General features: G+C 42.2%; 1 protein-coding gene across 1 annotated transcript in view; it reads right to left on the bottom strand.

The window, feature by feature from the left end:
• LOC130406635 (sodium channel subunit beta-4-like) overlaps positions 1-16,109 on the bottom strand; it is a 22,313-nt gene extending 6,204 nt beyond the window's left edge. Inside the window, exons 1-2 of the mRNA XM_056612302.1 lie at positions 15,779-16,109; positions 12,885-12,924 (exon numbers count right to left, since the gene is read on the bottom strand). Coding sequence (XP_056468277.1) covers positions 12,885-12,924; positions 15,779-16,109 — 371 coding nt within the window. The remainder of the gene's footprint in view (positions 1-12,884; positions 12,925-15,778) is intronic.
• Between the last annotated feature and the right edge of the window lie 1,717 nt (positions 16,110-17,826).

Below are 17,826 nucleotides of genomic sequence, written 5' to 3'. Positions count from 1 at the left end.
AGCCTTGGCTCCAAATGGTCCTCCAGACCTTTACGGAATACCATCCGAAACAAACCGGGGGTTCTTCTATAACAGAATATGAACAACAATTCTATTAATGCCCAATATTGGCTTCAAATGGTCCTCCAGACCTTTACGGAATACCATCCGAAACAATCCGGGGGTTCTTCTATAACAGAATATGAATAACAATTCTATCAATGCCCAATATTGGCTTCAAATGGTCCTCCAGACCTTTACGGAATACCATCCGAAACAATCCGGGGGTGTTCTACAACAGAAGATGAATAACAATTCTATCAATGCCCAATATTGGCTTCAAATGGTCCTCCAGACCTTCGTTAACACCATCCGAAACAATCTTCTAAAACTTTTTTGGGGGTCAAAAATGCATGTGGACATCTTGACCATGAATGACAAGCGCCGGCCCGTGCCTTGCCTTAGATCTCTATTGAAACCGAGGAAGTCGTTGGACGACCCGGGGAGACCTATGGGATACGGAGTTTCACCTAACCAATAAAAAAAAAAAAAAAAAAAAAAAAAAAAAATTGGTTTTAAGTTATTTTCTCGGCCTAGGAAGGGGCTAGAAACATAATTCCTGCAGATTCAGGATCGGACCGAGCCCAGCTAAAAAAGGGTTAAAAAAAAAAAAAAAAAAAGATTAACTCTCGGCACTCTCCCATGTGCCGCTGCGCGGCACATGGTTGAGTGCCTTCTACTCAACCTAACCCTTAAAAAAAAAAAAAAAAAAAAAAAAAAAACCCTAACCCAAACAATTTGACCCAGTGAATGGGTCATGACATGACTTGAGCCAACACAGACTACCCGATCGACAACCAGACAACTTCACCAAACCAAGTAAGTGCAATAACAACTTCACCAAACCAAGTAAGTGCAATAACCGCCTCTCCATGCATTGTCAATGGGGGAAATCTGTTTTGGGGGAAATGCAGCCATGGGCGGCGCCATCTTGAAAAAAAAAAAAAAAAAAATTGAATGAATTTTCAAAATTCGAATTAGAAAAACAACAACAAACAAAATTTGAATTGAATTTCAAAATTTAAAAAAAAAAAAAAAAAAAAAAAAAAAAAATTGAATGAATTTTCACATTAAAAAAAAAAAAAAAAAAAAAGACTCGAAATGGCCTAAAACGTGCTCCTAGACACTTTCTGTGGGAACTTATTTTTTTACTAACAAATTTTCTTGAGTCCACACAGAAAAAAAAAAAAAAAAAATGAAAATCCCATTTTCTATACCAAAACAAGCAACCAGGTGGCCAACATTTTGCACAAAGGTCGGCCTCATAAAATCCTACCACCCAACCCCAACCATGATCCCATGATCCACCCCCTTCCCCCGTGAGGTCGATTTTAAAAGTCGTCCAATGTTAAAACTTGGGGCTCCAAATTGCTCCAAATTTCTAGGGGATGTAGAGGGGACCAAGGGCTACCACTGGCACTATTCAGAATTCCCATGATCCAATAAAAAAAAAAAACGCTTCACTTTTAAACTTTAAAATCGAAATTGCAGTACCCAAAAAAACCGCCAGGGGCGCCACATTTTTTGAGCAAGTCCGCTGGGACTAGACCTATCCATGGGTGGTAAAATAATTCCCATGATCCACTCGGTTCTCGAACTAGCTCAAAAATGCCGTTTTTCAAAAGTGGTAGATGGCTCTTACCCTAACCCTAACCCTAACCCTAACCCTAACCCTAACCCTAACCCTAACCCTACTCGGTTCTCGAACTAGCTCAAAAATGCCGTTTTTCAAAAGTGGTAGATGGCTCTTACCCTAACCCTAACCCTAACCCTAACCCTAACCCTATAACCTCCCAGTATCCTTTTCCTAAACATAACCACTTCCCTCCCCCTTTCCTAACCCTAACCATTTCCCCTTTTAATGATTTTATTTCTTTTAATTGATTTTATGGTAGCAAATGTTTTTAAACGTATCTTCAAATTGCTTGCGCCCGTGCCCTCCTCTCCTCTAGCCCCATGCAGGTTTGCATGGCGCATGAGGGAGCGCCCTAACCCAAACCTAACCCTAACCTCTTACCCTAACCCTAACCCTAACCCTAACCCAATCTTAATCCTAACCTTAACCTTTCGCCTTATTCCCTAACCTTAACCCGAGTGGCTATCCCTACCACTTGTCTAAATCCTAACCTTAACCTTTAGCCTTATTCCCTAACCTTAACCCGAGTGTTTATCCCTACAGCTAACCCAAATCTTAATCCTGACCTTAACCTTTTACCCTATTCCCTAACCTTAACCCGAGTGGCTATCTATACAAAGAAAAGGTTCTTGATGGTTTATGGAACATGACCCGTGAGTTGATCGACCTCGGGTGGGCCTCCCTTGGGTGAGAGTGTCTCGTGATAATGGTTGAAACGCTCGATGATCCCAAGGTCCACGACTGATGAACATGTCCTGCAACCCTACAAGGGAATTTTCAACAAACATAATGTTAAGAGGAATAACATTTCCACTAATGCCTAGCCTTGGCTCCAAATGGTCCTCCAGACCTTTACGGAATACCATCCGAAACAAACCGGGGGTTCTTCTATAACAGAATATGAACAACAATTCTATTAATGCCCAATATTGGCTTCAAATGGTCCTCCAGACCTTTACGGAATACCATCCGAAACAATCCGGGGGTTCTTCTATAACAGAATATGAATAACAATTCTATCAATGCCCAATATTGGCTTCAAATGGTCCTCCAGACCTTTACGGAATACCATCCGAAACAATCCGGGGGTGTTCTACAACAGAAGATGAATAACAATTCTATCAATGCCCAATATTGGCTTCAAATGGTCCTCCAGACCTTCGTTAACACCATCCGAAACAATCTTCTAAAACTTTTTTGGGGGTCAAAAATGCATGTGGACATCTTGACCATGAATGACAAGCGCCGGCCCGTGCCTTGCCTTAGATCTCTATTGAAACCGAGGAAGTCGTTGGACGACCCGGGGAGACCTATGGGATACGGAGTTTCACCTAACCAATAAAAAAAAAAAAAAAAAAAAAAAAAAAAAATTGGTTTTAAGTTATTTTCTCGGCCTAGGAAGGGGCTAGAAACATAATTCCTGCAGATTCAGGATCGGACCGAGCCCAGCTAAAAAAGGGTTAAAAAAAAAAAAAAAAAAGATTAACTCTCGGCACTCTCCCATGTGCCGCTGCGCGGCACATGGTTGAGTGCCTTCTACTCAACCTAACCCTTAAAAAAAAAAAAAAAAAAAAAAAAAAAACCCTAACCCAAACAATTTGACCCAGTGAATGGGTCATGACATGACTTGAGCCAACACAGACTACCCGATCGACAACCAGACAACTTCACCAAACCAAGTAAGTGCAATAACAACTTCACCAAACCAAGTAAGTGCAATAACCGCCTCTCCATGCATTGTCAATGGGGGAAATCTGTTTTGGGGGAAATGCAGCCATGGGCGGCGCCATCTTGAAAAAAAAAAAAAAAAAAATTGAATGAATTTTCAAAATTCGAATTAGAAAAACAACAACAAACAAAATTTGAATTGAATTTCAAAATTTAAAAAAAAAAAAAAAAAAAAAAAAAAAAAAATTGAATGAATTTTCACATTAAAAAAAAAAAAAAAAAAAAGACTCGAAATGGCCTAAAACGTGCTCCTAGACACTTTCTGTGGGAACTTATTTTTTTACTAACAAATTTTCTTGAGTCCACACAGAAAAAAAAAAAAAAAAAAATGAAAATCCCATTTTCTATACCAAAACAAGCAACCAGGTGGCCAACATTTTGCACAAAGGTCGGCCTCATAAAATCCTACCACCCAACCCCAACCATGATCCCATGATCCACCCCCTTCCCCCGTGAGGTCGATTTTAAAAGTCGTCCAATGTTAAAACTTGGGGCTCCAAATTGCTCCAAATTTCTAGGGGATGTAGAGGGGACCAAGGGCTACCACTGGCACTATTCAGAATTCCCATGATCCAATAAAAAAAAAAAACGCTTCACTTTTAAACTTTAAAATCGAAATTGCAGTACCCAAAAAAACCGCCAGGGGCGCCACATTTTTTGAGCAAGTCCGCTGGGACTAGACCTATCCATGGGTGGTAAAATAATTCCCATGATCCACTCGGTTCTCGAACTAGCTCAAAAATGCCGTTTTTCAAAAGTGGTAGATGGCTCTTACCCTAACCCTAACCCTAACCCTAACCCTAACCCTAACCCTAACCCTAACCCTACTCGGTTCTCGAACTAGCTCAAAAATGCCGTTTTTCAAAAGTGGTAGATGGCTCTTACCCTAACCCTAACCCTAACCCTAACCCTAACCCTAACCCTATAACCTCCCAGTATCCTTTTCCTAAACATAACCACTTCCCTCCCCCTTTCCTAACCCTAACCATTTCCCCTTTTAATGATTTTATTTCTTTTAATTGATTTTATGGTAGCAAATGTTTTTAAACGTATCTTCAAATTGCTTGCGCCCGTGCCCTCCTCTCCTCTAGCCCCATGCAGGTTTGCATGGCGCATGAGGGAGCGCCCTAACCCAAACCTAACCCTAACCTCTTACCCTAACCCTAACCCTAACCCTAACCCAATCTTAATCCTAACCTTAACCTTTCGCCTTATTCCCTAACCTTAACCCGAGTGGCTATCCCTACCACTTGTCTAAATCCTAACCTTAACCTTTAGCCTTATTCCCTAACCTTAACCCGAGTGTTTATCCCTACAGCTAACCCAAATCTTAATCCTGACCTTAACCTTTTACCCTATTCCCTAACCTTAACCCGAGTGGCTATCTATACAAAGAAAAGGTTCTTGATGGTTTATGGAACATGACCCGTGAGTTGATCGACCTCGGGTGGGCCTCCCTTGGGTGAGAGTGTCTCGTGATAATGGTTGAAACGCTCGATGATCCCAAGGTCCACGACTGATGAACATGTCCTGCAACCCTACAAGGGAATTTTCAACAAACATAATGTTAAGAGGAATAACATTTCCACTAATGCCTAGCCTTGGCTCCAAATGGTCCTCCAGACCTTTACGGAATACCATCCGAAACAAACCGGGGGTTCTTCTATAACAGAATATGAACAACAATTCTATTAATGCCCAATATTGGCTTCAAATGGTCCTCCAGACCTTTACGGAATACCATCCGAAACAATCCGGGGGTTCTTCTATAACAGAATATGAATAACAATTCTATCAATGCCCAATATTGGCTTCAAATGGTCCTCCAGACCTTTACGGAATACCATCCGAAACAATCCGGGGGTGTTCTACAACAGAAGATGAATAACAATTCTATCAATGCCCAATATTGGCTTCAAATGGTCCTCCAGACCTTCGTTAACACCATCCGAAACAATCTTCTAAAACTTTTTTGGGGGTCAAAAATGCATGTGGACATCTTGACCATGAATGACAAGCGCCGGCCCGTGCCTTGCCTTAGATCTCTATTGAAACCGAGGAAGTCGTTGGACGACCCGGGGAGACCTATGGGATACGGAGTTTCACCTAACCAATAAAAAAAAAAAAAAAAAAAAAAAAAAAAAATTGGTTTTAAGTTATTTTCTCGGCCTAGGAAGGGGCTAGAAACATAATTCCTGCAGATTCAGGATCGGACCGAGCCCAGCTAAAAAAGGGTTAAAAAAAAAAAAAAAAAAGATTAACTCTCGGCACTCTCCCATGTGCCGCTGCGCGGCACATGGTTGAGTGCCTTCTACTCAACCTAACCCTTAAAAAAAAAAAAAAAAAAAAAAAAAAACCCTAACCCAAACAATTTGACCCAGTGAATGGGTCATGACATGACTTGAGCCAACACAGACTACCCGATCGACAACCAGACAACTTCACCAAACCAAGTAAGTGCAATAACAACTTCACCAAACCAAGTAAGTGCAATAACCGCCTCTCCATGCATTGTCAATGGGGGAAATCTGTTTTGGGGGAAATGCAGCCATGGGCGGCGCCATCTTGAAAAAAAAAAAAAAAAAAATTGAATGAATTTTCAAAATTCGAATTAGAAAAACAACAACAAACAAAATTTGAATTGAATTTCAAAATTTAAAAAAAAAAAAAAAAAAAAAAAAAAAAAATTGAATGAATTTTCACATTAAAAAAAAAAAAAAAAAAAAGACTCGAAATGGCCTAAAACGTGCTCCTAGACACTTTCTGTGGGAACTTATTTTTTTACTAACAAATTTTCTTGAGTCCACACAGAAAAAAAAAAAAAAAAAATGAAAATCCCATTTTCTATACCAAAACAAGCAACCAGGTGGCCAACATTTTGCACAAAGGTCGGCCTCATAAAATCCTACCACCCAACCCCAACCATGATCCCATGATCCACCCCCTTCCCCCGTGAGGTCGATTTTAAAAGTCGTCCAATGTTAAAACTTGGGGCTCCAAATTGCTCCAAATTTCTAGGGGATGTAGAGGGGACCAAGGGCTACCACTGGCACTATTCAGAATTCCCATGATCCAATAAAAAAAAAAAACGCTTCACTTTTAAACTTTAAAATCGAAATTGCAGTACCCAAAAAAACCGCCAGGGGCGCCACATTTTTTGAGCAAGTCCGCTGGGACTAGACCTATCCATGGGTGGTAAAATAATTCCCATGATCCACTCGGTTCTCGAACTAGCTCAAAAATGCCGTTTTTCAAAAGTGGTAGATGGCTCTTAACCTAACCCTAACCCTAACCCTAACCCTACACTCGATGATCCTGAGGACCACAACTGATGACATGTCCTGCAATTCTTGAAGGGATTCTACAAATATAATATAAACCAAAACTTTAAAACAAAAAATAAAATCTGCCGCACAAAAAAACATTGAATAAATTCCAATATTAAATAACCAAACTACAATACGAATAACGCATCAACCTGGAAAAATCCAAACTGGAAAAACGAAAGCTCATTCTAAAGAACGGGTCAAAGCATATGAGGACATTAAGACCATGAATAACAAGCGCCGGCCAGTGCCTTGCCTTGGATCTCTATCCCAAACTGCGAAGTCGTCGGACGACGTGGGGAGATCCATGAGTTGTTTCAATTTACCTAACCCTGCCAGAGCCCTCGGACCATCTGGTCTTTTTTGAACCCAAGTTGTCTTTGACCCCACACTAACCTTAAAAAAGGAACAAACAAATACCAACCTGGAAAACTTGAATGATGAGAAATCTATCCTGTCTTAAAACCAACCGAGAAATACTAACGATAAATCTATTCCATCTTAAAAACCAACCGAGCAACATCAATGGAAAATCTTTCCCATCTTGACACCAAACGAACGATAAGAAATCTATCCTTTCCTAAAAACCAACCGAGAAGTACCAACGATAAATCTATCCTATCCTGAAAACCAACCGTGAAACACCAACGAGAAATCCATCCGGAAAAACGTCCTAACCTCCAACCTCATCTCGCTCTCTCTAATCCTATACCCTTTAACATCCTATCACCGCTCTGCCCTCTGGGTTTGAGATGTGAATAGGATATCAGAGAAGCCCAGACAGGCAGGGGAGGATGTAGCGACAGACATCGCACGCCTCCTTACCTCTGACTCCCCATCTTCCCTTACCCCACTCTTCTATCTCTCTCTAACTCTATTCCCTTCAACATCCTATCACCCCTCTGCCCTCTGGGTTTGAGGTGTGAATAGGATATCAGAGAAGCCCAGACAGGCAGGGGAGGATGTAGCGACAGACATCGCACGCCTCCTTACCTCTGACTCCCCACCCCCACTCCTCTAACTCTCTCTAGATCTAAACTCCGTGGAGCACTAACGAGAAAAATCTCTCCTATCTTAAAACCAACCGAACAACATTAATGGAAAATCTTCCCCATCTTAACACCAACCGAATGATAAGAAATCTACTCTTTCTTAAAAAACCAACCGAGAAATACCAATGATAAATCTATCCTATCCTGAAAACCAACCGTGAAACACCAACGAGAAATCCATCCGGAAAAACGTCCTAACCTCCAACCTCATCTCGCTCTCTCTAATCCTATACCCTTTAACGTCCTATCACCGCTCTGCCCTCTGGGTTTGAGATGTGAATAGGATATCAGAGAAGCCCAGACAGGCAGGGGAGGATGTAGCGACAGACATCGCACGCCTCCTTACCTCTGACTCCCCATCTTCCCTTACCCCACTCTTCTATCTCTCTCTAACTCTATTCCCTTCAACGTCCTATCACCCCTCTGCCCTCTGGGTTTGAGGTGTGAATAGGATATCAGAGAAGCCCAGACAGGCAGGGGAGGATGTAGCGACAGACATCGCACGCCTCCTTACCTCTGACTCCCCACTCTCCCTTACCCCACTCTTCTCACTCTCTCTAAAACCTAAACCCTTCAACATTTAAAATTTTAAAAAAGTTCGATTTTAATCCCAAAACCTAATCTTTAGCTTTATTCCCTAAAACCCAACCCTAAAAACACTTTGTGTTTATTTAGAATAATATTGTTACTGATTTTAAACGCATAAACTGCCCCCACATAGTCACTAGAAAGCAGGATCTAACACACAAATTGAATAACCCTCACATAGCCACTAGGAAGCGGGATCAAACACCATTAAACAGGCAAGGAGGGAGGAACAATTACGTCACGTTGGCCACGCCCACTTGACCCTATAAAAGTCGACAGAAAGATTGGAGGGCAGAACACATAGCCAGGCACGCAGAGAGGTTGCATCTCGAAGTAGCTCTACTATATTTCTCTCACACACGTTAGATACTATTCCCTCCCTTAGATTTCATAGTTATCATTCCAAAATGATCAACGAAGGCGAAGGACAACTCTGAGGTAAGTAATTATTACTTTATTTAAAACTAAACTATATTTAATTGCTTGATGCTATGCTATGTATGAGGTACAGGTTATTTTGTAATTGTTTTAACATTTCCTGGGTTTATGCAATGTATGGAACAATTCTCTTTAGACTTCATCCCTACCACTTATCTAAATCTAAATCCTAACCTTAACCTTTAGCCTTATTCCCTAACCTTAACCCGAGTGGCTATCCCTACCACTTATCTAAATCCTGACCTTAACCTTTTAGCCTTATTCCCTAACCTTAACCCGAGTGGCTATCCCTACCACTTATCTAAATCCTGACCTTAACCTTTTAGCCTTATTCCCTAACCTTAACCCGAGTGGCTATTCCTACCACTTATCTAAATCCTAACCTTAACCTTTAGCCTTATTCCCTAACCTTAACCCGAGTGGCTATCCCATCTTAACACCAACCGAACAAACAAAGGAAATATCTATCCTCTCCTAAAGACCAACCGAGTAACACTAAAAGGAAAAATCTTCCCTATTTTAACACCAACCAAACAAACCTTATAAAAAGGAAGAAGTTCTTGAGGAGTTATAGGACATTCCCGGGAGTTGATCGACCTCGGGAGGGCCTCCCTCTGGTGAGAGTGTCTTGTGATAACGGCCGAAACACTCGATGATCCTGAGGACCACAACTGATGACATGTCCTGCAATTCTTGAAGGGATTCTACAAATATAATATAAACCAAAACTTTAAAACAAAAAATAAAATCTGCCGCACAAAAAAACATTGAATAAATTCCAATATTAAATAACCAAACTACAATACGAATAACGCATCAACCTGGAAAAATCCAAACTGGAAAAACGAAAGCTCATTCTAAAGAACGGGTCAAAGCATATGAGGACATTAAGACCATGAATAACAAGCGCCGGCCAGTGCCTTGCCTTGGATCTCTATCCCAAACTGCGAAGTCGTCGGACGACGTGGGGAGATCCATGAGTTGTTTCAATTTACCTAACCCTAACCCTAACCCTAACCCTACACCGATTCCAGAAGACATCGCAAAACTACCACCTGCAGCGTGGATCCAGCCGGGCCTACTCAGCATCGAAGGCCTGGCACCCATCGTCACCACCCAGAGGCTACAGAGGCCTTGGATACCGGGGGAGAGATCGACGGAGGTCCGAGGGTCTAATGGACCGTGCATCCTCTCTCCCTCACCGGAGGGATTACCATAATAAACTAACTCAGCCTGTGCCTAACCCGAGGGCCTCCCGACGTCACGACCCCCGGTTCCCTTCAAGATCGGATGCGGACGCTATCTCATACTCGAACCGAACGACAGTAGGTTTCGAAATCAAACATATTCCCGCGAATCCTGATATTAAGTCGTTGGTGACGAACCTGCACGCCTTTATTAAGGCGTCGCATCATCTTATACAATTTTCGAGAAGAACCGAGTGCTCCGCACCTCGCGCTATTTCCAAAAATGGTGGACACGCTGTCCTTCATGATCAAACCCGCTGCCCCTACGCCGTCTACACGTCTCCTGATCGAAGGAGCGGCCATTGCTTGGGGCCATTCAGTATGCTCCATCCTCAAGAGCCATTACGAGGATGCAGTAGAAGAATGCTTGGAGGGTCTCCCCGACCGACTGACGCACGACTGGACAGAAGCCTTCGAGACCGCGGTCAGATGGACCCACAGAGGCCTCCCGCGCATATCCGAAGCCACCATAGCTGCAGCCAAGGCGCAGATCTCGGCCATTTTCGAAACGGAGAGAGACCAACCCCATCCACTTGCGTGGACGAGCAAGGAACCCGTTGACCAGAAAACGGTACCGGGCTACACAGGACGTCCCACAGAAGGTGGTGACAGGGCCTGTTGGGACCAGGGATACTTCTACGGAGAGACCGACAGAGGACGCCAGCGGACCACCAGACCCGGAGCTAACCGAGGCATCACCGGAGCCTCCGGATTCTTCTCCTTCACCTGTCAAGGGGGACCCCCCTTTTCTGTTTACAGATTCCTCTGATTCAGGTGACCAGTCCGATGGCGAGCAGTTGGAAAATCATTGCTTGGTGCCTGGTTACTCTTACATGGTAACGGCACGTCCCTTTACCACACGTAAACGGATCCCGGATCATAATCATAATTCCTCAGGAGCTCATCCTCCTATTCCCCAACTCTGTTGGAAGAACAACAATCAACATCTGTCTAAAAAAATATCATATTTACTCATCTTATACTCTACTATATACTAAACCATTACACATTGGAACACCTTATAACTTATTTCAATAAATAATTATACTTACCTTAACCTCAATCTTACACATTGAATTTAATAAACAACTATACTTACCTTAAACAACTATATAATCCATATATTTTGTTATAACCTATATCATCAACTATCCTAACCTTAACCCAGTAACTTCTAAACTACTACACTTAAATTAAAAAACCAAAGATATCATATTCTTTATTATGACCCATACCATCTACTATCCTAACCTTAACCTAGCAACTCTTATAACGTATTATAACCCAACTGTGTTACTTACCACTAAAAGAATATATATTTATAACATTACAACAATACAGGGTTTGATTATGCTTTTCAAATAAAGTCCTACTGGACCCTTGGTTTGACAATATTGTTAACAATACTACAACTCACAAAAATGGAGACCACTTACATGTGTTACTTGTTCATACCACTAGGAGGCGATATACTACCCCAATGTTCCGTTAGACTGTACGGTGACTATATTGTATTATTTTATTGAGAATTTATATCTATACTTAATTTTGTATGTCTATATAATTGTACTATAAATAATAATATTTTATGTAACATGCTTTTTTGAGCGGTTCATCTCATATTCTCTATTGTATGTTATTACACTATTATCTCCGGCACCACAGGAAGTTGCATCTTCCGAGAGATCACGTGGACTTGCTATTACTTGCTGTAATGACCTTGTACTGCCATTCCTGATGAAGACCCGAATAGGTCGAAACGTTGAATGCTTTTGTAAAAATACAATAAATATTTTACAAATTACAAAACAAGGAATCCTATTTTCAATCATAGTAATAGCTTAGCTTATTCTAAGAAACAACAACGAATTTTATTCTTTACGCTCCAACAAAATGAGCGATAGATATAGAACATGCGATAATGGATGCCGTGGTTTTTTCCATTCGCCACGAGCTAGGCCCAATTTTCAGCAGACAGATGCTTGGCAATGTCCTCTGAGCGATGAAGACGACGTATTTTCATCGCCAAGACACCGATTCCAGAAGACATCGCAAAACTACCACCTGCAGCGTGGATCCAGCCGGGCCTACTCAGCATCGAAGGCCTGGCACCCATCGTCACCACCCAGAGGCTACAGAGGCCTTGGATACCGGGGGAGAGATCGACGGAGGTCCGAGGGTCTAATGGACCGTGCATCCTCTCTCCCTCACCGGAGGGATTACCATAATAAACTAACTCAGCCTGTGCCTAACCCGAGGGCCTCCCGACGTCACGACCCCCGGTTCCCTTCAAGATCGGATGCGGACGCTATCTCATACTCGAACCGAACGACAGTAGGTTTCGAAATCAAACATATTCCCGCGAATCCTGATATTAAGTCGTTGGTGACGAACCTGCACGCCTTTATTAAGGCGTCGCATCATCTTATACAATTTTCGAGAAGAACCGAGTGCTCCGCACCTCGCGCTATTTCCAAAAATGGTGGACACGCTGTCCTTCATGATAAAACCCGCTGCCCCTACGCCGTCTACACGTCTCCTCATAGAAGGAGCGGACATAGGATGGGGCCGCTCAGTATGCTCCATCCTCAAGAACCACTACGAGGATGTCGTAGAAGAATGCTTGGAGGGTCTCCCCGACCGACTGACGCACGACTGGACAGAAGCCTTCGAGACCGCGGTCAGATGGACCCAGAGAGGCCTCCCGCGTATTGCCGAAGCCACCATCGCAGCAGCAAGGGCACAAATTACAGCCATATCTGAGACGGAGAGAGACCCACCCCACCCACGGCCTAGACGAGCAAGGACCCCGTCGACCACAACACGGTACCGGGCTACGCAGGGCGTCCCCCTTATAGGGGTGACAGGGCCTGTGGGGACCAGGGACACATCAAGTGAGAGACCACCAGAGGACGCCAGCGGACCACCAGACCCGGAGCATCAGCTGACCGAGGCATCACCGGAACCCTCTGATTCTTCTTCTTCTCCCATCTATAATTCTACTTCACCTGTCAAGGGGGGCCCCCCTTTTCTATTTACAGATTCTTCGGATTCAGGTGACCTGTCCGATGGCGAGCAGCCTGAACATCACCGCTCGGTGCCTGGTTATTCCTACTTGGTAACTGCACATCCCTTTACTACACGTAAACGGATCCCGGATCATAATTATAGTCCTTCAGGAGCTCATCCTCTCCATTCCCCAACTCTGTTGGAGGGACAACAATTAACAACTGTTTAAGAAACTACTATATTTACTTACCTTATACACTACATTAACCTTAACAATAATCTGGTACTACTCATGCCTAATCTTAACCATCACACATTGGAACACCTTATAACCCATCTTAACAAACAACTATACTTACCTTAAAAAAAACTACATATTCCACATCTTAACCCATACCATCCACTATCCTAACCTTAACCTAGTAATTCTTCACACATTGGAACACCTTATAACCCATTCTAATAAACAACTACACTTACCTTAAAAAAACTACATAGTCCACACTCTTCATCTTAACCCATACCATCAACTATCCTAACCTTAACCTAGCAATTTCTCACACATTGGAACACCTTATAACCCATTCTAATAAACAACTACACTTACCTAAAAAAACTACATATGCCACATTCTCCATCTTAACCTATACCATCTACTATCCTAACCTTAACCTAGCAATTCTTATAACGGATTATAACCCAACTGTGTTACCTACCTTAAGAAACTATATATTTATAACATTACAACAATTACATGGTTTGATTATGTCCTTCAAATAAAGTCCAATTGGACCCTTGGTTTTGCAATACTGTTAATAATACTACCACTTATAGAAATGGAGATTACTTTCATGTACTACTTGATTTCATACCACTAGGAGGCGCTATTTTATCACAATGTTCCGTTAAAATGTACGGGGACCATGTCTTATTGTTTTATTTGAGAATATATATTAAGGCCAGACATGGCAGGTGAATAGGGTAAAAATTTTCAATACAAGGGATCACCATGAAACTTTACCAGTTGATTACATACATCATTATAAGAAAAAAATGTATTACAAGTCTTTGGATTTTGCATATTTAATTATGCTAATTAGGCTGAATCTCATTAAATATGCATGTTTTTGCATATATTTCCGGTGCATGAATTTTAAACTGTGATAAAGCCAGGACCAAAATTCTTTTTTTATTTTGTTTATATATCAAATGACAAAAAATCCTCACATGGATTTTAGGATATCTGCTTTTATGACCTGGGAAATCAAAATATACTATCCATGGCCTTAAAAACCCTATTTTCGCCATGATTTCCAGGTAAAATGACCCATAAATCTGGCCAGGAACAATTTATAAATAAATCCATGTGTAGATGTCTTCATAACAATGCTATGTGTGAAACTGGGAAGTGTGGTGTACCTAGGTTCTACATAGGCTGAGAAATGTGCACCTAAAAATGGAAAAACACTCATTCTGAGAAAACGGCATTTAAAGATTTATATAGGGGATTTTCATACATTTATACAGCAAAAATCTACTAGAACGCAAAATAAAGGCTCAAGCTCTTAGTCATAACAGTTTTGAATATATAAAGAACATTTAAATAAATAATTTAATAACATGGCAGCCATAGAAAGCCAACAACTGCTGTAACAGGCTGGTTAATTATACGGTATTGTGCAGGTGAATAAGGTAAGATTTGAACTTATACATACTGTATCATCATGAACCAGTTCATAACTTAAATCAAAATGATTACACAAAACATGCAATTCATTTTTTTAATCTAGTTTAAGTAGGCTATGGTAATTAATTGATTTGCATATACAGAACATTGGGCCTACATTTCCATCCCTGCACCATATGTCGCCCCCTCTTCCTGTTCTTGCTGGTGCCTTTTCACTTTTCTTTCATTGCTCTCATGTTTTCTCTTTCCCTTTGTTTGAGGAGACAGGATGGCATTTGCCTTGGTGACCCTCAGCATGTCAGCTTCCCTGATGGTGTTTAGGGTGATTGTTGTGCTCTCCAGCCACAGGTTGGCCATCACATTAAGGATGGCTGACGCACCCTCATTAAAAGATGATATGGCCATGCTTACAGCCGCCTCCACTCTGTTTCTCCCCACAAACACTGTTTTTGGGCAGCGAGCCCATATAACTGAATTGAGGCACTCATTGTTATTTTGTGTGCCCCCATGCTGCATTTTTTGCAGGAGACTGTCACTTGACGTTCGGTGATAAATGGGCACAAGTGTCTGACCCACTTCCCGGGACAAATGGTTTTTTGAGTGAAGCGAGTGGCTGTCAGGGGTCTCTCCGTTGTCTTCCGCCCTCCTAAAGAAGCACCACTGGGGGTTGCATCTGTTGTGCAATGGCACTTCGTCAGTAGACATGCAATGGAGCAGGCCCGCCCATATCTCCGACTTCATGCCCTCAATGTTTCCCTGATTATTTAGAATGGCCCCCCTGTAAAAATTTTGTAGAGATTTGCACTTCTTTGCCGTGAGTTTCCCTGATCCCTTGCCACCCAATTTTTTGCCTACACTTATCTTTCTGAGTGCAGTGCCCATTCTTTTGTGAGCATGGTTAATGCACTCGAGTTTGGTGACCTCCTGACCCGGGTAGGGCTTCAGCTCTACTACCTGCCGGAATGCTGAGCTATCTCCATCCGACAGCATCTCCGTGTACCTGAGCTGATGACGGCTCACTGACCTACCCCACATCCTTTTGGCAGCCTCCTGCTCCATGGCCTTGCTGGAGCCAGCAAAGTTTTTAGCGCAGTCAGCCTTGTGGCCTTCTTTCCAGCTGTCAAACTCCTCCTCACTGATTTCTCCTGCTTTCAACACACTGTTCTTACAGGCGCATGCATGGCAGTAAGATGACAGGATCTCGTAATCTATAACGAGACCTGTCAGGATGTCAATGCAGACACCCACACCGTAGTGTGAGGTGAAGCCTCGCTTCTGCCAGGTCCCATCGAAGGAGACCCCAATGTCTATCACAGCATCCGTATCCTGCCTCAGTGACTCAGCCACCTCCGGATCCATATCTGCATACGCCTGCCTGATGCTCTCCCTGGCCTTGTGCAAGGACCCTAGTCCCCTCTCAATTTCTGCCACTAAAATTAAAATACACACTGTGTCAACATCTGCTCATTTTATTATGTCCTTTTTTTTTATAACATAATCAAAAGAATAACATAATGTATTATTAGCCTAATATAATATTATCTGTTGTATGGTGTATTATGTTTACTACTAGTGGTGTAACATAATTATGTTGGATGTGTATTGAGTTAATACCTATCTACCATAATAATGTGTACATTTACCTAATACAGTAGCCTACATATATTTATTATTACTAGACCTACATTATTATCATCCAAGTCTGTAATCATTCCTCATCTTTACATAGCCTACCTGTAACTCTTTTGTCATGTCGCTGGTACGTTTTCAAATGAAGGGAAGGGATCCCCAAAACCTTGCTGATCTTTTTCAGCGCAGCATAACCCAAGCCCAACTCGTGTGCCAACAGCACCATTCGCACATTTACGTCAAAGGCGACGTCTCCGCGGGTCTCACTTTGCAGTCGTGTGGATGTATACACGCTTCGCCGATACCCACCCTCAGCTTTACAACGGTTGCACTCCAGAATCAGGCTACTGCAAAAGCCCTGGTTTTTTTGATCAATGTTTATTGACAGATCCGATTCGGCACAGTTAGGACACAGAAGATCATTTATCATCTCATTTAGACGAGAGACATGGACAATCAACCACTGCTGTGTCGCGCAGTCAGTGGCACCCTCTATCACCTCACGGTTAGTAAACAACTTACGACCGGACGCGCTGTTCACTGGAGGGTTATGAGGCAATTCGGCCGGCTGATATATTCTCGTGGATCTTGCTAGACCCATTTGTGTCTTTCTTTTAGCGGACAATTTAGTAAGACGAGGCATTTCTAAAGTTCCCGCGGCCAGCTAACACGGAAATGTCAAAAAGACAACACGTGAGGCACTGAGCGAATCACGTTAGCAGAAAAGCGCCGTCAGCCAATGAATCGACTTTAGTTCTTTAGGACGAAATGGATGCCGCGGCTGAACTAAATCAGTGAAACAGACACATAAATGTGTAATTTTGACGTTTTCTTTACGGTAGTATGAAAGATAACAAGTTAAAGAGGCAAACTAGCTCAAAATCTCAAATTTGACCAGGGCATGAAAAAATCGATATTTCACCTGCCGTGTCTCGCCTTAATACTCGACTATGTATGTTTATATAAATGGACCTTAAATAATACTAGTTTATACAATATGCTTTTTTGAGCGGTTCATCTCCAATTCTCTATTATATGTTATTACATGATGATCTCCGACAACACAGGAAGTTGCATCTTCTGGGAGGTCACGTGGACATGCTATTACTTGTTGTAATGACCTTGTACTGCCATTCCTGAAGAAGACCCGATTAGGTCGAAACGTCGAATGCATATTCTTTGTAAAAATACAATAAATATTTTACAATTATAACACAAGGAATCCTATCATCAATTCTGGTAATAGCAAATCTTTATTCAAGGATACAACAACTACTTTTATCCTTTTTTCCGCTCCAACAATATGAGCGATAGAACTAGAACGCGCGATAATGGACGCCGTGGTTTTTTCCATTCGCCACGAGATAGGCCTCATTTTCATCAGATAGATGATTGGCAATGTCCATTGAGCAATGAAGACGGCTTATTCTCACCGCCAAGACACCGA

This window comes from Gadus chalcogrammus, chromosome 16 (assembly GCF_026213295.1).
Source record: "Gadus chalcogrammus isolate NIFS_2021 chromosome 16, NIFS_Gcha_1.0, whole genome shotgun sequence".
Lineage (NCBI taxonomy): Eukaryota > Metazoa > Chordata > Actinopteri > Gadiformes > Gadidae > Gadus > Gadus chalcogrammus.
The sequence above is the reverse complement of the archived record's forward strand: the minus strand, read 5'-3'. Positions and strand labels throughout refer to the sequence as shown.